Source organism: Macrobrachium nipponense, chromosome 44 (assembly GCF_015104395.2).
Source record: "Macrobrachium nipponense isolate FS-2020 chromosome 44, ASM1510439v2, whole genome shotgun sequence".
Taxonomy (NCBI): Eukaryota; Metazoa; Arthropoda; class Malacostraca; order Decapoda; family Palaemonidae; genus Macrobrachium; species Macrobrachium nipponense.
Genome location: NC_087221.1, coordinates 32,579,857 through 32,604,079, shown reverse-complemented (window position 1 = coordinate 32,604,079; position 24,223 = coordinate 32,579,857). Strand labels below are relative to the sequence as shown.

General features: G+C 36.4%; 2 protein-coding genes across 3 annotated transcripts in view; one reads left to right on the top strand and one right to left on the bottom strand.

The window, feature by feature from the left end:
- Window positions 1-4,177: 4,177 nt before the first annotated feature.
- On the bottom strand, window positions 4,178-15,375 carry LOC135204156 (uncharacterized). Its single transcript, XM_064234188.1, has 9 exons — window positions 14,593-15,375; window positions 13,580-13,732; window positions 12,227-12,350; window positions 10,763-10,874; window positions 10,124-10,307; window positions 7,863-8,043; window positions 7,098-7,202; window positions 6,540-6,629; window positions 4,178-4,418 (listed from the first exon to the last, which is right to left on the bottom strand). Exons 1-9 carry the CDS (start codon window positions 14,739-14,741, stop codon window positions 4,287-4,289), a joined length of 1,230 nt encoding a protein of 409 aa, XP_064090258.1. The 5' UTR covers window positions 14,742-15,375; the 3' UTR covers window positions 4,178-4,286.
- LOC135204155 (zinc metalloproteinase nas-15-like) overlaps window positions 5,221-24,223 on the top strand; it is a 302,727-nt gene continuing 283,724 nt past the window's right edge. For both annotated transcript variants that reach the window (XM_064234185.1, XM_064234186.1), the window contains exons 1-2: window positions 5,221-5,416; window positions 13,612-13,776. The gene's annotated coding sequence lies outside the window, so the exon portion shown is untranslated. The remainder of the gene's footprint in view (window positions 5,417-13,611; window positions 13,777-24,223) is intronic.

Here is a 24,223-nt window from a genome sequence, read left to right as displayed (position 1 = left end):
CTATAAGAATTATGCATTCTGAATTTGTTAAGGAAAATTTGTGTTTTTTTATCGGGGAAGTTTTTATTCTAGGTTATTGGTTGGTGGATTGCATGTTAAATGCTGCTTGCCATGACAGCCAATTTTCTCATTCAGTACTGTACCATGCATTTGAAAATGTTGCAAACTATTGAGATCACTATCTATTGCAAGTTAGCTTTGTTTAATTTATTACTTGCAGTATAACATTAGTCTGTCATTGTCATATTTATATTTTAATGTTAAGTGTGTATGGTATGTCAAGGCAGTTACCATTTCAGTGCTATACAGTGTCTAAGTCATCAACACTGTTACATGCATGTTTCATTAGACTTAAGCAAACAGTACTTCTTAATGTAAAGAAAGGGAACCTAAACATTTCTCCATTGTAATTTTCAGTAATTCTAGATGTGACTTACAAATTTAATTTGTGCAAGACAAGGTAAAGGAAAATGTTAAGCCTGAGGATTTACTGTGGTGTGAATATTTTAGGCTTATCTGGTTGACAAGAGTAGTTTTAAGTGCCTCCTGAGTTCTGTAGTGTTTGATGTTGATTTTATCATACTCTAGCTGGGAATGTTGCGTCAAAAACAATTAGTAATTTTTTCCTTGAGTTGTTACAAAAACAACCAATTTCATTATATAAAAAAAGAAAATGTGTACTCTTAAGTATTATGTATAAAGAAGTCTTGATAAGGCTTAGTACAAATAGTTTTTTTATTATATTCTAGGGGAATGGGTAAGTTTGCAATGATAGTATAGTATGAACTATGGATAATTTCAGTAGGTATAGTTGTGTAAATTGAATTGAATACATAAAAGTTGTAAGGATTTCATTGCAATTTCTTGTAGTTTGCAGAATATGGTGATGAATTTACGGTTCATTCTGTACATAGTTTCTTCATTTCCGTGTCTATTTATTTGTATATTATTTACATATTAAATTCTGTGCTTGTAAATATGTACAGTTTTATGTTTTCTGTTTATGCATCTCTTGTATTAGAGCATTTATATGCGTAATTGTAATTATAGAGGTAATCATTCTTGTATATAAAAGGTATCTTGCCTAACATTCAAGTAGGTATAGTTTGAGTGATATATATTTAAACATTTATATTTAAGATATGGTATTGTACATAAGACTTTTATTATGTAAATTTTCATTTGTGTCTGTTGTATCATAATGTATTTCTGATTTTATAATAAATTACCTAAAGCAGAAGATTGGGTTTGCATTATAAAACCTTGATGATTATAGATTGCAGTTCAAAAAATGTGCTTGTACATTTAATTTAGTTTAATTTGTACAAATTATCTGAAGCTGGTAAAATGTTGAAAGATGCGGGATACCTGCCCATGAAGGCATACAGGGTAGATAAGGATGCTGATGAAGCAGCCAGATCCGCAGTTAAGTAACCGCAGATTGAACCTAACCATCCCATTCAATGATTATTTAACATCTCTAAAACTCATCATGTTAAATGAATGACATTATTTATGGAATACTTATCCTGATAACAACACTGAAATGGTTTGTTATTCAGATGAACCATATTCTTAAGGAACTTGCCCACAGTGGCCATTGACCTGAAATTCAAGCGTCCTAAAAATATAAAGTTCATTTGAACGAAGTAACAGGAAATAGAGAGAGATCAGTTATTAGAAAATAAAAAATAAACCCAGGGTTGAATTATGGCATTCTTGGATCCAAAAAGAGTACACTTTGGTCATTTTAGGATGTCTTCGAATTGGCCATACCCGTTTCACCCATGATTACTTAATAAATAACATATGACCCAGATCCCTGTAAAAGGTGAATTTAGATCAAGATTGAAGAGTAATATCCAGACTTCAACTGACAGCAAATGTCAAGTTATGAGAGTAAATCAAGCAAATTTTGTAAATATTTTTTCAATTCATCCAATTATCTAACTGAAAGAATTGTACGTTACTAGATAGGTTTAACTTTAAATTCCATTATAGTAAAGAAGTGCTGAGGTCCACATCAGTATGTGATGGGTATTGCAATTGAGTCGGGGTCTATATCGGTGGTAATACTGTCTGCTAAATACTAAAATTCCTGTCCCTAACCTTTAGAAATGTCCATATTTTTTAGAGTAGCATATTTAAAATTTATTTATTCTTTGTTAAAATAGTATTTACTTCAGTGCGTTGCATTATCATTAGTAACACAAATGATTTTTAACAAATTTCATCAGTTTATTTGTGAATTTCTACTTATCAGTTTTGGTCATTAAACATATTACATTTACATTGTATTCGGTAGATGATTTTTGTCCGTGATGATGCATTCACATGTAATAAGTTTTAAATCGAGCTAATTGCAAATTTCAAAAAACAGACAGCAAGAAAAAAAAGGGAAAAAAATGCAATTGCGCAACAATATATTAATCACCACAACCAATTCTTTTCAATTTCGAGATATGTGTTAACCTCGCGCACACTTTTGCAATCTACCGGTCGGCGGTCCCTCGACAAATGGTTTTTAAGAGGTCCTTGATGGTATGACAATAATTTTGGTTCCGCCGTCCTTAGTTTCTTACCCGTTTCCCGTCAGCGAATAGGTTACGGTTATGTGGCGTGAAAAACTGGCTAGTAAAACTAGTAGTCTAGTACCAGGTTGCCTCGCCTGTAGGCGAAACTCCATCATGCGGTCACTTTCATGTGTAGTTAGGCAACGCTTTCGTCATAGGTAAGGATCTTAACTTTTTATGAGCAGTTAATGGTTGATTTGTTGTCTATAATTTAAATTGTTGACGAGCTAGTCACTTGGTATAGGCCTATAAATGTACTGTTTTCAATGGCATGGGCGTTCTTGTATATCTGTACCACTTACAATGGCAGAGTTAATTTAGTGTGGATGCATGACGTTACTTCCTAATTGTGATGAATACACTAAATTTCTATACCTTTCAGAGTTTGGGTTGGCGAAGTAAAAAGGATTGTCCACTTCTCAGGATGCTGGTGACACCGAGTGACACCCCTCCTCACGGAAAGAAAAAGAGCATTGTTTGTCTGAGTTATACTTAGCAAGGGTGTGAAATTTGCAACAAATAAAAAATGATTACATCTATATATGTACATTCTTTGTACCTATTTGTCACTTTAAAATATTCTTTAGGTTGGATATAGTTATAAAGTTTAAGTTCACCACACTGATTTACAGTTGCTAGAACCATTATTTGCTCACAGGTTTTGTTTAGGAAAAAAAAAAGTTCTTTCATGAAATATTTCAAAACCATTAATTGCTGACGGGTTTTGCTTAGAAAAAAAAAATAAGTATCTCATGAAATATTTCAAAACTTACTTTTAGACTTCTTCGGTAGAAATGAGGTCAACTTCTTGAAAATCTGGAGGGGCAAAGTTCTTGTGCAGCTCACAAATAGTAGGTACTGTTCAGTAAGTGGTCTGGTTGAACTATTTTAATAACGGCCCAGAATGTAACTGCTTCCTCCAGAGGATTTTTGGAAATATCAGATTACCAAAAAACTAAATTGTACATCCACCACAAGTATTAATTAGGATGACATTTGTCAGGACAAAGAAAGTATAATTATTTAGTCATGATTTAAGATTTTTATTGTCCCGCTCTTTCCCCCAAATATCGTCGTAGGGTTGGTCCGTCAGTGCATCCTGCTCGACTCACTGTAAGCATCACTATAGGGTAGTTGCAGTTGTCAATCTACCCTGAGGTAAAACCACTTTTTAGCCATTTACCTTGCCTCCACCCCTCACACTTCTTCCATGTAATTTAGAGTTTAACGTAGACTACATCATTCTTCTAATATTTATTGGTTTGTAATCCCCCGATTTCCTTGGCTTACTGCTCATTGTTCAAATAGCCAATGAGCGGAAAGTTATAGCACAGGTTATCTGTCCTATTGTAAAACTAAGACAACTTTATTTATTTTTAGATAATTTTGCAGTAGTCTATTCTGATTTGCTGTGCGTGTTTCCTTGGCTTCATAAGAGTTTCTGGGTTACTGACAAATCGGATGGCGCTGCCATAAATAAAACGATGGTAATCTGATGATGATAAATATCAGAAAAAAGGAATGGTCGTTATGCTATTTAGAGCTGCTAATATATCTAGCATTTTGTTTATTTTGAAAGAAACTGAGAACTAATACGTATTACGTTACTATACGTGAGTTTATTTATAATTCCTCTTTTAGAGGACAAGGCCCCGTGAGGTCCATAGTATCAAAACTGAGATCTATGGAACCATCAAATACGACGAATAGCGGTCATTTGAGGACATCGAGGAGGTATAAGGTAGGCCCACATCCAACTGCCAGTCTTGTACCTTGGTGTCCTCGCCCGAGAAATGCGTCAATTGTCCATACGCTTGCTCGGATCCCGCTCATTACGCCCATGGTCTGCGGAAGAAATATACAAATGACTAAGAGCCGGCAGTTGTGAACAGAAGCATTGTCACATTCACATAAACGGAGGAGTCTTGCGTACTAACCACCTTCCACTACGCCTCATTCTGTCCTGACTTGAAACTCCTTTCCAATTTTAGATTGCAGGCTCTCTCCTAGTTTCTCAGCGTAAACGTTACATACGTTGAGTTTAGCCTATACTATGTAAAGTAGAACATCAGAATGGGATGGCCTCGACGAGATAATGCCCTCTTCCATTGGGGGTGAAACCTTTCACGAAAAATCTGAGATTTCGCTCGATTCCATTAATGATAAAATTAGTATCTTAAGAAAAATATTTGACTAGGCAGGGTAAGGAAAATCAAGCGGATGAAAACCTACCATTCGTAATGGTATGAGTTGGCAATTATCAGGCAATAATGCCGCGTTATATTTTCCCCCCTGTCAGTTTAAAAAGGAAGTGTATGAGGTTAGGTTATTTGCTTCGTTTTCCAACGTTCCGGAACGTAGTCGCTAATAGGTAATGTAATGTGCTCTCTTTTAAGCGAGAAGAATTTGTACGTTCTTTATAGGCTGTGAGGAGTTAACGAATCTTCTCATTAGGTGTCAAATGAGTAAAAATAATCCGGATGCTAACAAACGATGTAGTGGAGGGTTGGGGTGACGGGTCGGTTACACAATCATCTTCCGACAGATTTTATTATGTATTTTTTTTTTTAGATACCGCTTTTTTCGGACTTGAGAATCACGCAAATCTGTACATACGAGTGTATAGGCCCCGTCCACACGGTCGAGCTTTGGTCGACGAACTTTGTCCGATGTGACGTCAGAGGAGGAGAAACTGCTGGAAAAGTCAGAACTTTGCCGCATTTTCTCAGCTTCTGACGTCACATCGAACAAAGTTCGTCGAGCAAAGCTTGACCGTGTGGACGGGCCTTATGGGGCCACGAGTAACTGGAAGCACGGACACTTTCATTTAATAAAATTACCTAGTAAGTACCTTATCACAAACTTACGACAAATTGCTTAAGGTACGTCGACAGTCTGCGGCAGCTTTTCAGTATTTTATTATTTATTAAGTAAAACAAGTATTGAAAACAAGCCGAATTATCAGTCTGTTATCACAGGAAGTTACGACACTTCGGCAATTATCCTGTCGGCCATTTGCAATGATTGGATGTAAACAAAATCATTGCGCGGTCACGGTAGCCCATACTCGTTTCTTTATGGTAATTTACTTTGAAATGTGAGTGGAAATTTACGTATTTCATACTTTATTCTAGTAACACAGTTTACTGTAATGATTAATCTAGGCTTGTTTTTCAATGTTTCATTGTTGGCAACAATTTTTTATGCCTACCCAGGATGCTCGCCGTAGGTCAGGCCTAGCCTTAGCGTATGACGACCAGTCTTTAATCACAGTCTAACATCCGTGATACAGCCGCTTTGTAGTACGTAGGCATTTTTTACTTGAAAAGGTGCGTCTAATCAATACTAATATTGTTATTGTCGACAAAAGTTAATTATTGCTCAATTATTGTACCTGAAAATTTTTAATGGGGATATTTTGGGGCCGGAAAACCAATTAATCCCTTTCTATTATTCGTAATGGAAAAATCTTTTGTTCCCACTAGTTTTTGTACCCAAGAGCTCTTCCCTCTAACTATTCTCTGTTTTTTTCCATCTGTCCACCCACCTGTGGTGTTTGCGCATGGTAACACTGCGTCCCGGGCTTTAAATATTATCCTATTTCGAATATTAACGGTGTAATTCGCATACAGTAAATTATTAAAACACTTTTCAGTTGCAGATATGTACCCAGATATCCTTTTATTTACCTAAAACTTACACATAGCGTAACTATTTAAAGCCCGGAACGCAGTGTTACCATGCGCGACCACCAAGGCGGATGGACAGATGGAAAAAAACAGAGTATAGTCATGCTCATGGTTACAGGTATCACTTTTTTGAGAATTGTAGTTTATGTATGAGCAAAAGTTCTTTACTAATATGGTTTAATCGTTCAATTGATTCTGTTTACTAACATGCAGGAAGTGCCCTCCTGCTTACGCTCTTGCACTGGAAATGATAACTTTTTGGGGCAATGGGTCTTACCGTGTTGTCTAACGTAGACAGTCGCAGTAAGCTGGGATCGCTCCCTCCAATGGCTACGCCTTCCTTCCCAGCCCAGGTTGTGCTGTAGACCTATAGACGAGATAAACAGTCCATCTCATGATGGTGGATGTCATGACACGGAATTTCAACACATGACTGGGTATTTATAGAAATTTTAAACTTTAACTTATAATATAATGTTTTGAGACCTATAATAAGAGTTTTCGATGAAAAAGATGCATTGGCCTACTACTTTTGAAACTGGCCGGAGTTTGAATTATCGCAGTATTGAACACCTACAAGTAACTCTACAAGTTTTGCTTTCTGTTGATTGTGCATAGCCAAACTGTGCACACCAGACTTCTTATACCCTTCTACACTTTACTACTCAAAAGATAATTCTCAAAAGATAAAGGGCTCTCATTGGGTACAAGCTGGTTTAATCAAACCAGCCACCGATAGGGATCGTCCGTATCGGTAAGAAATTGGCTGCATGCCTTGAGTTATTGTTTTTATAAAATAATAGCTCTAGGACGGAGAAACCTTTTTCGTACTTACGCAAGTATTAGCAGAATCAGAGTGCAAAACGTGAGTGAGGCGGGCAGTTGTTGCTTCCCAAATTTTAACGCAGTCTGAACCTCCTCCCCAGCTGCCTGACACAATCTGTAAGGAAGATTAACCAATTGTATGTGCTAAAATCTTGTCAGTTGTACTAAAGACAGATTCAAACATCCCGTATCGTAATCTGACGAAGTTATAACACCAATTTAGCATAAAAAAAAGCAAATGGTACCCTGGTCATTCTTGCCGAATTTAAGTGCACGCACTGCCTAAATTGTGCTTAACCCTAGGCTAACTTCTTCACTTTAAATTTGCCCCAACCTTACATCAAAACTTGGGAGCAAAGTTTTATTTACCTCAGTCTTACCTCAAGCTTATGAGCAAAGTTTGATTTGCATCAGTCTTACCTCAAAATAGGAGCAAAGTTTGATTTGCCCCAGTCTTACCTGAAAGTTAGGAGCAAAGTTTGACTCATCCCAGTCTTAACCTAAAACTTGGGAGCAAAGTTTTATTTACCCCAGCCTTACCTTAAATTTAGCGAATAATTCTTGCCGTCCTTAAGAAACCCCGAGATCTCGTTAAATAGTTTAAATAATATTTTATAAGGGCTCACCTTGTTCGAATTCCGATGCCAACTGAAATCAGTCTTTATCTTGGTGGCTCACTCAGTTCAAATTTTGAAGTCACCTGCAATAAATGTCATCTTGGACTCTGTTCGAATTCTGATGCCAACTGAAATCAATGTGAACTTAGGCTGCTCACCCTGTTTGAATTTTGATGCCAAGACAAGGCAGGACCTCTGATGTGGACCCCGCCCACGGTCCTGGTCACCGAACCCGAGCGGACGTCCCACCAGGTCAGATTGTTTCCTCCACCTACCAATTCGCGCCCGCGCCCACTCACCGCCCACCAGGCGCCGCGCCCTATCAGTTGTCCACCCACGCTGCCCGGGAAAATCAAAATGACCTGTTTTTGTTTTTCTCTGCTGCTACTGATTTTGTAGTACTGGTTAAAACACTGTAATGGATATATAGACACATTTTATATGTATATACACATATATTATATATATATATATACATATATATATATATATATATATATATATATATATATATATATATATACATGAACAACCCGTGAACAATTATTAACCACCATGAGAGGATTTCAATCCCAGCGATAAACTAACCCTTTTCTGCGGTGACATTTGTAAAAGATGAAAGAATATATTTTCTCCGAGTCATATCAAACTACATGAAAGTGTGACATTCCATTATATACCAAGTGTATACACTGAATTGAGAAAATGGAAACACAAGGCAATTGAAATGAATATAATTAGTAAAGAATACTGTCGTGGAGATGTAACAGCATATGATAAAATTGCAAATCAAATGTAAATACAAAAATTATCTGATTATATATTAGTGCCTTTTTGACCAATTCCAAACAATCATTGGAAACGAAATTATGGCAGTAGTGTAATTATAAAGTTTCTATCGTATGACCTTGGTGTATATTAGTACACACATGTATATATATATATATATATATATATATCAATTCAAGCTACAAATGTCCTTTAATATCTAAATTCACTTTACCTCCCAAATGATATATTTTCATATATGTACCGAAGGGGAATTTTTTAATTGATAATAATTTCGTCCCCCCATGGGATCGAACCACCGTCCAAGTGGACGGGGACGAAATCAGGACCGTCCAGTGACGCTATCCATCAGCCAACACTGACGGTCCTGATTTCGTCCCCGTCCACTTGGACGGTGGTTCGATCCCATGGGGGGACGAAATTATTATCAATTAAAAATTCCCCTTCGGTACGATATGATGAAAATATATCATTTGGAGGTAAAGTGAATTTAGATATTAAAGGACTTTGTACTTTTAATTGATATATAAATGGATCACGGTTCGATGTGATAATTCTTAATATAATATAATATATATATATATATTAAGTATATATATTATTATATATATATAGATATATATATATATATATATATATATATATAATATATATATATATATATATATATATATATATAGATAATATATTTATAATATAATATATATATATATATATATATATATAAATATATATATATATCTAAATATATATATATATATATATATAATATATATATATATATATATAATATATATATATATATGTGTGTGTGTGTGTGTGTGTGTGTGTGTGTGTGTGTGTGTGTGTGTGTAGGCACCAAGGTCATACGATAGAAAACTTTATACTTACACTATTGCCATAATTTCCCTTTCCAATGATTGTTTTGAATTAGTCAAAAAGGCACTAATATGTAATCAGATAATTTTGTACTTACATTTGATTTGCAATTTTATTATGCTGTTGCATCTCCACGGCAGTATTCTTTACTAATTATATTCATTTCAATTGCCTTGTGTTTCCATTTTGTCAATTCAATGTATACATTTGGTATATAATGGAACGTCACAGTTTTCATGACGTTTGATATGACTCGGAGAAAATATATTCTTTCATCTTTTACAAATTTCACCGCAGAAAAGGGTTAGTTTATCACTGGGATTTAAATCCTCTCATGGTGGTTAATAGTTGTTCACGGGTTGTTCATGTATTGAAGCATGAAGCAAGGCTATTCCGGAACTTGTAGAGTTTAAACGCCTGGCTATGCTATTTCTCTCACGTAGGTGTTACTTTAGATTCTTTTAAGCGTCTCTTCGGCGCATAGCTGCAACCACTTTCATTCCTCTTATTGTACCCCCGTTCTTATGATCTTTCTTCCATCTTACTTTCCACCCTTTCCTATCAGTTGTTTCGGAGTGCAACTGCGAGGTTTTCCTCCTGTTACACCTTTATTTTTATTTATTTATTTATTTTTTAATTCTAAATTTCCCTTTTATCGCTGAATGACCCCATAACTTCCAGCGCATGGCCTTTGGCCTAAATTTTATATTCCAATTCCATTGCCATCTCCCCTCTAGGTCAGCAAACGTACCCTTGGTCCATGTGAGTAACCGCTTTCAAGGTCTTGATGTCTCTGACAGCGACCTCCTTCCTGTTAAAGGTCACGACTTGACCGTCCATCCCGGAAATGACCGCCCCTCGCACGTCCACGCCCCCGTCAGTGCACTGCGCCCCCAGTTTTCTCCCTTGCCAGGACGCCACTCGCCCGTCTGAGTCTGGAGACGAATGGGGCGTCAATTGCAAATGGCGCTATGAAATGGTCATCTATCCAACTCTCCTTCATGGAAGTGAAGTGTGGTTGGATGTGAATATGATGTATGAAGGCTACTATATAAGGAGCAGGGAAGTCTGAAAGGTCGGAAAAGGAAGAGATCCGACGAATTTACAGTTTAGAGAGTTTTGTGATTGACTGGTTACGTAGAAATGATGAAAGGAGATGCATTATGAACCGAGTTTATAATTCGGAAGCCTTTGGAGGAAGGAGGAGAAATTGTGTCATTTTACTAGTTGTTGTTACTATATCCAATTGCAAACCTCTCTTGGGTAATTTTGTTGCGTTAAAGTTTTTATATATAAGTCAGTGGTCTTCCGGTTTGGTATATAGGAACGCATGCTCTTTACGAGCCATAGTGGCAATGGATACTGAAAGATGTAATAGCAATTAACTTACATGTTACCAAGACTGCGTCAGGCTGACCTCCAGGCAGCCAAAATATGGAAGTGGCAGGAGGCGACGAAAGTACAGGAAATACACTCGTGTCTGCTGAAGAATCTTCTGGAAGCTGGAATAAAAATGCGGGTTCATAATAATAGTCCGATCTTTCTCACCTGAAATAATAAGAAATTCAGGAACACTTTTTTTTTTTATGGTGGGATAGGCCTAGGGTATGATAGGCCTACCAACCTGATCCTCACAGTTGGCTTCGACTAATGTTTTATTTAGAATTACACAGAATAAGAATGAGATGCTCATTATTGGGAAGAGGGACAATAACACTTATTTCGGCCCTGCTGAGAAGACCGAGTTGCAAGCACACCTTGAGCAGTAATACTCGACGGCACCATTCATTTATTTTTCTAGTAATTAAAAGCTAATGAGTCAGTCTGTCGGCCACTTATTGAACTTTAAACTGTGCTTTTGGTATATACCGATAAACTTTAAGACTTTATATTATTTTCGTGGAAAATGAGAATGATATCGTTGAGAAGTTAATGAAGATGATAGAAAATATAAAGGCGAACTCGAAAGAATGTTTTATCTTTGCCAGAAACCTTTACGTAGGAACCCATACGTAGCATAATGGAAACCATTCGCGGAGCTGCAGAATTGACCAGTGGAAAACGTAAAAATAAAACAGAATTCCTTCGCGCTTGAAACAGATGTAAAGGAAGGCGAGCCTTAGTGTTATGGGTGACTTTACTCGTTTTTTTCCATCTGTCCACCCGCCTGTGGTGTTTTTTGTATGGTAACACTGCGTCCTGGGCTTTAAATAGTTACGGTTATGCGAAGTACACCGTTAATATTCGAAATAGGAAAATAGGATATTATTATTATTGTTGAATGTAAGTTGAATGTAACTATTAAAGCCCGGGACGCAGTGTTACCATAAGGAAACACCACAGGCGGATGGACAGATGGAAAAAAACAGAGTATAGATAAAAGATAGCTGTGGTGTAGAACTATAGAAATACCGTAATTGAACAGTACATGGTTTAGAATCATTAAAACCAGGAGCGAGGAGATGACAGCTACAGCTTGGGATGTGAACCTCTTTCTCTGAATAGTACGATTGAGTAATGACCCTAGTCTAGCTTGGTTAGAATATTATTATTATTATTATAATTATTATTATTATTCAGAAGTTGGTCCCAATTCATATGGAACAAGCCAACAGGGGCCGTTGCCTTGAAATTCAAACTTCGAAAGAATATGATGTTCGTGAGAAAGAAGTAGCAGATGTTAATGGGAAATATAGAAAGGAGAGACCACTTATTACAGAAATAAATTATCAAATTGACAGTTAATTAAAATGTAAGTTAATATAAGGAGAATGGTTACCCGAGTTCAACTGTTCCAACATTCTCACTATGACTATGCCACGGCGTAACAATAAAAAAAAAATCCACAACAAACCTGTAGCAAGTAGGAGAATATCCCGGTAAGTGTGAAGAACTTGACCTGACCTGATCTGAGGGAAGCTGCGACAACACTGCCATCTGGCGAGAATTTACAGGAGAGGACATCACTACCACAGTCTCTGAATAACGAAGAAAACAAAGAAGTAAAGAATGCGTCGAAGTAGTAGTAAGTTTTTAAGAGCTGAGGGCAGACAGGAAAAGTGCTGACGGACAGACAAAGCCATTTCAATAGATTTCTTTTACAGAAAACTAAAATACAGTCGATGCTAAAAGCAAGTTGCTTAGTTAAGACTAGGGTAGGTGATGGAGTGTTAATTCGACTGCATATCGGTTCATTTGTAAGCTGGATAAACTAGCGTCGCCAAAGCTAAATACAAGAGGTAATGAAATATTCTGAATTAAAGGTTTGCAATTGAAGGCCTATGTTGAAAGAAAACCCGATTACTTGTCGGAAGAAAATGCCCATCTACGTTTAATACAGTAGAAAATTAATATGTCAAGTAATATAGATAAAAAACCTATTACAGTTTAAACCTATTTTGCGTCAAGTATTGAAATGGTACTCATAAGTTTAAGTTAGAATGTTACAAAGGTTAGCCGACATTAGACCCATATGCTGCAAGTGAGAAAATGTACATTAGCCGGCATTCTCTATTTATAAACAGTCTGTTATGAAGACACAAACACACACGTACTATATACTGTCATAACAACATCTAAGAATAGTTATATACTTTAATTGCTAATTATTGCTACCATTTTATGAGCAAAGGAAATGAAAGTCATCGCACTCTTGCGTCAGCGGTTGGGTTACTAAGCTCACAACTCTTCCTTTAAAGTAGCCTCAAATTTGCTGACGATGATTCTATCAACTCCGCAAGTTAAAAAAAAAAAAAACAACAACATCGTAGCTTCATAAATTCCATTTATGAAACTGATCACAACGTACTCACCAGGGTTGAAGTAATTGTAATTTCATTGAAATGTAATTAATTAAAGACTTTCGCGTAACTGTAATTGTAACTGAAAATGAAATTATAATGATTGTAATTGAATTAACCACAGGATGATGTAATTTGTAATTTAATTGTAATTATAAAGTAGAAGTGGCAAGGACCCGGCTCTACTCTTCTATGGAGCTCGATTGGTTCGCCTCAAGACACTTGTTTCCTGTGGCAAAGATGAGCGTTTACTCTCGCACCCAAATCCCTTGAAATTGTAACTGAATTTTTTGTTAAGTAATTGTAATGGTAATGTAATTGTTATTCCCAAATGTAATTAGAACTGTCACTGTAATTTAAATTTTTTCAAAGTAATTGTAATTTATTTCTCCAAACCTGTTACTCACACGGTGGCCCTTATCTTGAGTTTTCCTTCCAGGGAAAGACTCGCTGACTGTGGATGGTGAAGTTTCGTGAGGAGGGAAGCCAAAGACGAGCCAGAAGCGACGGATGAGGCCGTCGAGGATATGCGCTTTTCCCTGCCTGAAGGAGATGATGCCCTGCGATTGGAGAGGGAGAGAGAGAGAGAGAAGGCTAATTCAAGGTAGTACTATCATTATTTGATTATACTATTCATTCTCATTGCTATTGTTTTTTTTTAAGTGTGACTTTGAAAAAGACAGTTAGGCCTCCTTGTGGAGGAAAGATAGCCGCTAAAACCTTTACCTTATAAATGGCACTTAGTGTTTTAAACCTTCTTTAGCAGATTGCAAAGATCCCTGAAATATCTCCTCATTTTACCCAAGAGAGACAATTTTTTGCTGTTGTATTTATTTCCACTGTCAGAGAATTTGAGATTACGGTGAAGTGTTCCTGCGTACAGATATACAAGTTTCCTTGGTGTTGTAAGGCTAATGTTTGATTTCAGTTCATGTTATTTTAAATTTTGAGTTGTCATTTCGTGCAGTATTTTGTGAGTGGTTTTAGGTGCTGTTATCCGTTGTAGCAAAAGTATCGTTTTTACAGTCGTGGTTGTATATTCCAGTAGCTGGTAAAAGTAGGCATATGCCTTTCTTTCTGTTTATCACTTTGTAGTATAATTTTCCCCGTATTATCAAAAGTATCACATATTATGATTTTTTCTGTATATTTTACTATTTTTATATTGTTTGAAATGTAATTCCTAACTTGTCTGAAGCATTTTCTATTTGTTCCTGTATCAGAGCCTTAGGCTATGTTCAAATATATATAAGATATATATATATATATATATATATCTATATATATATATATATATATATACATATATATGTGTGTGTGTGTGTGTGTGTGTGTGTATTTAATGGTTGCCCATATTTTAGGAAGTTCTATCAATCACCATCCACAAAGGCACCATCGTTACCTTCTTTTCTTAACTCACCCGAAAGCGGAAATTGTTGAGGGTGAAGTTCTGACGGTTGGGGAGGAGGGTTGATTAGGTAGGACTAGTCCCGGTGTTTGCTGAGAAGGAGCATCGTGGGCAGGGGTTGTTGTAGCCCTTCCCCCTCCTTCTCCAGCAATGTCTGACATGATTTCACTTGTACTTTAAAAAAAATTGCTGGTCTTGGGAGATCTTGGCTGATCTCTGACTAATGGCGTGGTTTTCATACTACGGAGGCACCAGGAAACCCATTCGGTAACTGATTATCATTCACTTCCCGTCTCGTTCGTACCTTCGAGTGACTCATCTCCTAATCACTAGATTTAACCGCGTTTTCTTTCTTTAACCATTAAAAGAACAACTACTGTCTTCCTTTCATTCATCGAACCAATTGCTATTTGTGTCTTAGGATCAAGGTCTATGCTAAGGAGTGATATAGCTGTCCGAACGTTCACTTGGCGTCAACTCAACTGTGGCAGTTGGACCTGGTGAGAAACAGCGCGGTTGCCATGGTTACGGGGACGCTAACATACAGATGGGATACTCAAAGTGCACTGATGTTTTGCATAATTTATGATGCACTGAATTCATATCTGGATTAGTGAAGTAAATCCATTGAATTATTCCTTTTAACATAAATGGGAGGAACTATTTTCAATGTTTATCGTAGGGGTTGCAAACTTTGGTTGCCAAGGTAACGAGGAAGCTAACTGAAATTGCACCTGACTATTATTGTTCCCTTTAACGTATTATTTCATGTAAAATTTGGAAGGTTAACAATTGAGTTTATCATTAGTTTATGGGAGAGTGAAGGAACATCTTTTGATGTCTAACTGAGAATTAAACGAAAAAAAAAATAAGGTTTCATCTTGCGTTCAAGCTTGTTCAGTTAGCGTTTATTCTTTTAGAAACTGCAACGTAAAAAAAAATCGAAAGAAATCCTTTTAAATCATCAAACGGAAAAATATTTATAACAGGATATATTTATTATTGTCGTCAATCTATGGTGGGAGGGGTAAAATTTACCATTTAAGTAGAATAAAAAAAAAATGCTTTTCCCCCGAAAAATTACAATTCAATGATTTTCCTTAACGTACCACGTCGCTGCCCATTGGTGTTTGTAACTTGAGTTTACTGCCAGAAATCAGTTAATCTGGTCGTACTGACGGTAACTGACCTTCTCAGTTACTGATTAAATTATTTAACGGATGCCTCTATCGAGCATTACTGCTCATGGCGCGCGTGCAATGGTTATTATGTATTTACTTATCAACGGATATGTCACGCTTACTTAGGCCGGCCACACACGTGCAGTTTTAACTGACAGTTATAACTGTTCAGTTATAACTGACAGTTAAAACTGCACGTGTGTGGGTATCTCAGTTGCCCATTTCGTCAGTTCAACAAAACTGTACAGTTAAACTGAGACAAATGCAATGTTCCATATTTTTATCTGAAAGGAGTAACTGAACTGAGCGTGTGTGGGGGGGATTCGTAACTGTACAGTTCTCAACTTCTCATTTCTACAGGTGGTAGCGGTGAGTGCAGTTAGTTGAGATAGCACGTAAACAAAGCGAAAGCAACTTTTGGTACACTGTTTCAGTCATGAGCAAATAACTGAGAAAATCAATTGGTTCTTCACTTAATTCCTTTAATAATTTAATATCAGAACATTGATTTCGCCTCAGTAACCACTTTTTGCACCACTGTTTACGCTTTTTAGTTTTATTTTTTCTTTTTGTCTGTAGCATTACAAAGAATACACCGAGAACGGCAAGATCGTACTTCTCGGAATCAATGGTAAAACTGAGGGATTGAACTGTGTGTGTGTGTGCATTTCATTTCTAACTGACGTCAGTTTAAACTGTGTCGGTTATAACTGGACAGTCATAACTGTCAGTTAAAACTGCACGTGTATGGCCCGCTTTAGGTCAACAAGTCGCAGTATGGTTTAAAATCCTTCCCGCTCCACCAGTGGGCGACAAAAGTATTGAAAAAGAAAACGGTTCTCCGTTTTCTTTGTGATCGGAATTTGACGTGACCAAAATACCATTTAATAGTGCATAAAGTAATATTTCATAGCATTATATTTGCTTATATTTAGAATATAAATGTCTGCAATAAAGCATCAGTTTTACAGCAACCTCAATGAAAAATCTAGTTTCCACATGAGCGCGCTGAAACGCGCAGGTACGCAAAGTATATATTTTATCCAGAAAAAAACCTCTCTCTCTCTCTCTCTCTCTCTCTCTCTCTCTCTCTCTCTCTCTCTCTCTCTCCTTCCGCAGCGTAGATATCGTGGCCCTCTGCCACTCCCAGAGGGATATAGGACTAAAGGAGACGACCTGTAAAATTGGTTGAGGTTCTGGGAAAACAAAAATGAAGGATGGCTTTTAAATTTTCCTCGTCCTCTATGGAGGCCTTTCCTCTACAACAGAGGATTCTTCGAGATATTTCTGGTGTGTTGTTGTCGGAGTTAAAGTTCGTGGTTCCTCTTGTTATATATAGTATATATATGTGTGTGTATTTCTTAATTTGATGGTTTTCCACAGTATCTGAGGTTAAACGAAACCATGAATCTTAGCGTCCTTCTGTAGCCCTGACCCGAGGAAGGCTAGGGAAGAGGAGCTATAGTAGATTCACATCAACCGTGCATCTGATGTCTTGACCCGTCCCTTACGACGCTCCTGATTGGCTGTTGCCAAGCCAGTCACAGGGATGGAAACTCTCAGTCTCTCTCGAGAGTTCACATAGGCAGGATGTAAGTTCCACCTCTCTTGAGGGATACTTTTGAAAGACGTATCCCTCAGGAGAGGCGGAACACACATCCAGCCTATGTGAAATCTCTCGAGAGACTGAGAGTTTCCAGCCTAGTGTTAGGGACGGGCCTAGACATCAGATGCACTGTTGATGTGAACCTCTTAAAAGGGTGAAGGTTTGAAAGTTGGGAAAAAAAGAAGCAGGGAGAGGTCACCGGAACATGTTAGGATAAGGAAAAAAAATTGTCACTGAAACGTGATATCTGACTGATTTTTCACAGGGTAAATGTGTGAAGAGATGGGTTGACTGGTATGAAGGAGCGCTTACGAAACATAGAAATAATTGAAGTCCGTTGCTTGGATCTAATTTGATGATCTATGTAACACACAAACACCCCAAAAAAAATTTTTAAGAATAAATATCTGGAATATAAAATAGTGAATATCAGAAACTCAAATGACACTAATGTAAGTAAGTTAACAATGATAAGCAAAAATTAGAAGTACAAGAAAAAAAATGACTCCTGGTAAACGAGAGCCCCAACTGATAAAAATCACCCTTTTTATTTGTTTCTCTCACTTCTGAAATCTTCGTGATCCTTCAGACTTGAAAGGATAGTTTCCATAGGTCTCAGGTTACCTCGACGCCCAATTTTGAGCCCTCTATCCTTACAGCCTCAAGTTGGCTTCTTTTTCTTCTTCTTCTTCTTCATGAAAGGGGAATTGGATACTCCTCCGCTGCAGATCCCTTTTGTTGTTGTCTAGATGGGGTTTGAAACTCCCCATCTTGGAGAGTTTCCATTCTCGTCTTCATCCCCTGAAAAGATACGACACTTGATATCTTTTACGCGCGCGTCATCACCACGCCATTTTCCCTTCTAATTCGTTGTATTTTTATTCTTTTATTTTATCCCCACAGTTTAATTTCATGACTTAATACTGATTTCTCAAAGAGTTTGGTTTTCGTGCATCTACCTTATCATAACATTTTGCGGCTTATACGTATATGTATATGTGTATATATATGTATATATATATATATATATATATATATATATATATATATATATATATATATATATAATAAAAGGAGCTCATAAAAAGCCTTTTATTAGCTGTAATTGTGTTGTAACAACAATTTTCACAGTTATATATATATATATATATATATATATATATATATATATATATATATATATATATATATATATATATATATATATTATTTCCATGATTAGGTCTGTGATGCAATTTCTACAGAATATTCCGTAAAACCCGTAAACCTGAATAATTTCTGTTCAGAATCATATCGGCTTGTATTCTTATGCTGTTATCATAGTTATGATTTGTCCTCTACGATCATCTGAAAGTGATCTTTATTTTTCTCAAAGATCATCGAAGTCATGTAAACATTCTTTCTTCTAAAATAATTTTTGCCAGGAGGAATCATCAGCTATAAATTTCTTTCAAAATTGGAGTCCTGCCTTTATCCCAGGAATACCTAGCAAAAAAAAAAAAAAAAAAAAATAATATATTATATATATATATATCTAATAGTATATATATTAATATATATGTATATATATGAATAACCTACAAGCAAAAAACATAAATTCTAATATATAATACATATATATTATACACAAACCCAATATATATATGTATAATTTATATATATTAATTATATCTATATATATATAATTTATATATATATAATATATATTATATATATTATATATTATCCATATCATATATATATAATTATATATATATATATATATATAAAAAAAATATATATATATCTACTAGACGAATATACTTTAATAAAGATAAAAGCTATACAGAGAACAAAAGCTTTTAGCTATTATGATATATATATCATATTATTATATATATATAGACGAATATACTTTAAGAAAGATAAAAGTATACAGAGAAAACAAAAGCTTTTAGCTTATTAAATATATATATACATTATATTATACCACACACATATATATAATATATATATATATACTATATATATATATATATATATATTATATATATATATATATATATATATATATATAGAGTAGATAGACGAATATACTTTAAGAAAGATAAAAGCTATACAGAGAACAAAAGCTTTTAGCATTTCCGTTAAAGAATATATACAATTACAAACAAACTTGGGGTTACCTTTCTTCCATCTATGAGGTCGGTGTTATGAAATAAACAGGGACCTAAGTCGCCTCAGGCCATTAACCAGACATACTCGGAGGTCACCCTTCTCTCTCTCTCTCTCTCTCTCTCTCTCTCTCTCTCTCTCGCTCTCTCTCTCTCAAAAATCTCTATACTCGGAAATGGTCCGGAAAACAGTCAAGGGGGAAAGAAAAGCTGCATAAGGGTATGAAGATATTGAACGGTAGTTGCCTTTTGTGAAGAATTCTGGAATACGTGTTTTCGAAAACGCATTGTTGTGTAGTATTTGTACGCCGATTTTATGATGTAGAGTGTGTGTGTGTGTAGTTTTGTACGCCGTTTTTATGATGTAGAGTGTGTAGTGTGTGTTTTTTTTTTTTTGTGAGGGCGCATGGGCGCGCGCAAGTCTTTGTATATGCACTTGGTTTCCGTAGAATTGCCGCGTTTTTAGAAGAATTGTTATGGAAAACATGGGGCGAGGGAAAAGACGTAATCATCACATGCATTCACGTACCAAAATGTTCAGAAACAGCTGATGAGAGACGAGAGAGAGAGAAAGAGAGAGAGGAGGGGGGGGGGGGCGGTTGGGGAGGCGAGGGTATAACAGGGTGATGTAAGAAGAAAATAGATTATTCATAAATATAGAAATGCCTAACAGACTTTGTGGAAGATTTTATGATAATTTTCACAATTAACACAGCTTTACGAATACACACACTGACACACATACATAATTCATATATACGTATCGTATATATAATATATATTATATATATATATATATCTATATATATATATATATGTACTATATAAATATATATATATATATATATATCATATATATAATATTAATTCATCACATACGCATAGGAATAGCTTAATCCCACAGGAAATCATTTATAAGTGTCCTTATTGGCTTAGTTTCGAAGATACACACACACACACACACACACACACACACACACACACACACACACACACACACACACACACATATATATATATATATATATATATATATATATATATATATATATATATGTGTGTGTGTGTGTGTGTGTGTGTCGCATGTGTGTGTGTGTTAGAATTTAAGCCAGTAAGGACACTTATAAATGATTATATATATATATATATATGTGTGTGTGTGTGTGTGTGTGTGTGTGTGTGTGTGTGTGTGCTTTTTTTTGCGTGTGCAATTTCATTTGCTTATTAGAGGGGAAAACAGATGTTATTAACTACGGTATTGATGATTACATAATTACAAATCTCATCAACAGAAGCTCACAGCAGCAATATTGAAAACGTCAGCTGTATGAGCCATTAGAACAGCAGATCTAACCAGGAGAGACAGAAAATATCCTCAGATGCCACAAGCCACACACACACCCCCGAAATTAATCCCTCCCCCTCTTCCTCCTCCTCCCCTTCCCCCTTTTGTACTCATACCATAAGCGAAGCCACACACACACAACTGACAGTTATATACCACATGACAAAACTGAGCCGTAAACAGGAATCTGAATCCATTAAAGGAGATAATTCGCCCGAAGTCCACGGTGGACCCGACCCAATCCTGCCGAGGATCCTCAGCCCGCCTCCTTCCCTTCCCCTTCCCTCTCTCTCTCTCTCTCTCTCTCTCTCTCTCTCTCTTCCCGCTTAATCTCTCTCTCTCTCTCTCTCTCTCTCTCCAGTTCCTTGACGAAAGGGGTAGGGTACTCCGTCGGTGTGCCCAGGCTGGGTGGTTGGTCTGTCCTTCCTATGATATGAAGCTGTGGTCTATTCCTTCTTCATGCTTCTTATTTTGATCTTTTAACTCTGATGGAATCTTGGAGTCCCCTTTCCGGTTATGGACTTTTTGCAACAAATTCCCTCCTTTGCACATAATTAATGCCCAAATGCCCCCGGGATACCTCTTGAGTTATTGTGCATGATGCCTGCTTGATTGTATTCAGGCTAAGGCAGATGAAGGGCAACTTGCTTTCCGAGGACTTGGCCCTTTTTGAATTTGGGTAAATATGAATGATAACTGATGTTCCCTGATTGCAAAAACAATGGCACAATAGTACCAGCATTTCATAGAATCAAATGAAATAAAAAAAAATGGGACTAACGAAAAGCCTTTGATATTCCACACGCTCCTTGATGATCAAATACCTAGGAGTCCTTCGACTTTATTTCGATGGTTTAGTTCATTCACATAAAGTGTACCTCACTGAATAAGTGACCTACCATACGCAAGTTTCGTCGTTCAGTTTCAGTATTTAAAAGTAATGGCGTGAACCTCGAGAGGGCGCTTCGGTCATTACGATTATTAATCACAGACTTTTTTGGAAACAACCCTTTGAAGTCGAATACCTTAGACAGCGTCTTTTCAGAAAACAGCATGAAACAGTGATAAATGATGATATAAAAGATCATAAATAAATGACCAAACTTACCTCCTTTTTTTCTTGTACCGCCCATTTTCATTTACCCTTTAGTCTCTGTTGTGCATTCACTAAAAAAAAAGGAGTTGATTATCAATGGACTTAAAGAGAATCATCAATTACTTGATTTGGCGTAGTCAAGAGGAACGGTAACTAGAGAGAGAGAGAGAGAGAGAGAGAGAGAGAGAGAGAGAGAGAGAGAGAGAGAGCTTGTATCGTGAAGGAGTTAAGGTGCATTTACGAATTCCCTTTGACTCCGGGCACATAAACAAATGATGTCAATACTCGGAGGTAAATAAAAAGCCAAAGGGAAGATTAGAGATTCCTGTTCACCCTAACCTTTAACATCTCTCTCTCTCTCTCTCTCTCTCTCTCTCTCTCCTCTCTCTCTCTCTCTCAGAGAGGAGTTGATTCGTTATAGGATATGTTTTTTTTGTCCGAATATTTCGTTCGCCCTTTATGGATGAATGCACCCCTACGTAGAGGGTTGGTACCGTCAGTGCACCCCATTCCGTGCAATGTAGGCATTACTAAAGGGACTTTGCTGCGCCCCTTCGGCTCCTAGCTCCAACTACTTTCATTCCTTTTACTATACCTCCGTTCATATTCTTTCTTCAATCTTACTAAAAAAAAAAAACAATCTATAAAAATGGATGAATGCATTCGAACCATAAAAAATATGACACAGATGGCTAGAGGGTCAAACGCATACTTCTAGAATGCCAGGGTCACGCAACCCTAAAACCGAAAGGTTTGTAAAAACTCAGGAAGATTTTCAAGTATACGAGTTCGTGTAAAGGAATTCTTCCTGCATATTTGATGGAGTGAAAGAGAGGATCAATGGGATCCATAGAAGTAAGTGATTGCTGTAAATGCGCCTTCGTGTGCAGAAAGAAAGAGAGAGAGAGAGAGAGGGGGGGGGGTGTCCTGTGAGGTCGAAAGGTGTGAGTTCAAATCACACCAGAGAAGAAGAAGAAGAAGAAGAAGGAGGAGGAAGAGGAAAGATACACAAAGCAAAACTCCTTCATAAATCGGCATAATAGACATAATAGAGGCATGCACTTTATCTTCAACAACCAATTCACCTTTGTCATTCTCGAGATGATGCACGAGACAAAAAGCACTTTTACTATTTCTGTCAACATTTCGGGGATTCCAGTCACTAAAGATTTGTCGTGGAGGTGTCACGTCTTTTAGATCAATGAAGCCGCTTCTGAAAAACTGATCTGTGTTGGTCTATGTTGCAGAATTTCAGTGTCATCCCAATGATTATGCTTGGGTTTCCTTCCTTGTTCTTAGTGTTGCTTTTAGATTTAAGTCTTCCTGATCGTTTGTTTAGACGGGATTGAAACTATGTCAGTTCTGAACGGTTTGGTGGTTCCTCTGAAAAAAAAAAAAGTGATGTTTCTACAGATGATCTTTATGCTTGTACAATTGTGTACAATTGTTCTCTTTCAAACTCTGATTTTGGACCAGAAAATTATTGAATTAATTAATAACTTGACAAAGAATTATTATACCACTGGTACTACAATCTGACTTTAATCACAGATAGTGTCACCTAGGTGTTGTGACGCCGGTTTTAGTAGTTATAGTCAATCACAGTTACATACATACTTACATTACATGAATACACACACACACACACACACACACACACACACACACACACACATATATATATATATATATATATATATATATATATATATATATATATATATATATAATGTGTGTGTGTGCAAGGGTGTACTCCCCTCGTAATTCAAGCCCATTCATGAGGATCATTACAATTCACAATCTCCACATGAATGGTTTAAGCATTGGTTTTTATTATAGTTTTATCCGAGTATTGGACCTTTACTATGGTCTCAGCAATTTGGCTTTCTGAGTATCTTGTCTGAAGCTCAGTGTTTCTTAGTAATTGGCTTTAGCACTTGGCCTGAGTATACTTGGTCCTCTGAGCCTCTTTAATATAGGGCTGACTGTTTCTGTGTCAAATCTAACATTACATTTATTCATCAAAAAATAACTTAAGTCTAAGCCAGTCTTCATTTGTTTACAAGAGTTTCCAGCAATTCACAGTTTTACAATGTAGTCGCTGGAGCCTTAGTTCACTTGGTTCACCTGACAATAGTATTATGAAATCCACATTTTCATCCACTGTTTCATGTTAAAAAAAAAGGAGAAAAGGTTTGAGTTCCTGTATTACAAAAGAATTGAATATCCCAGAAAAGTTTTATTCTTGAATGGGATCAACTA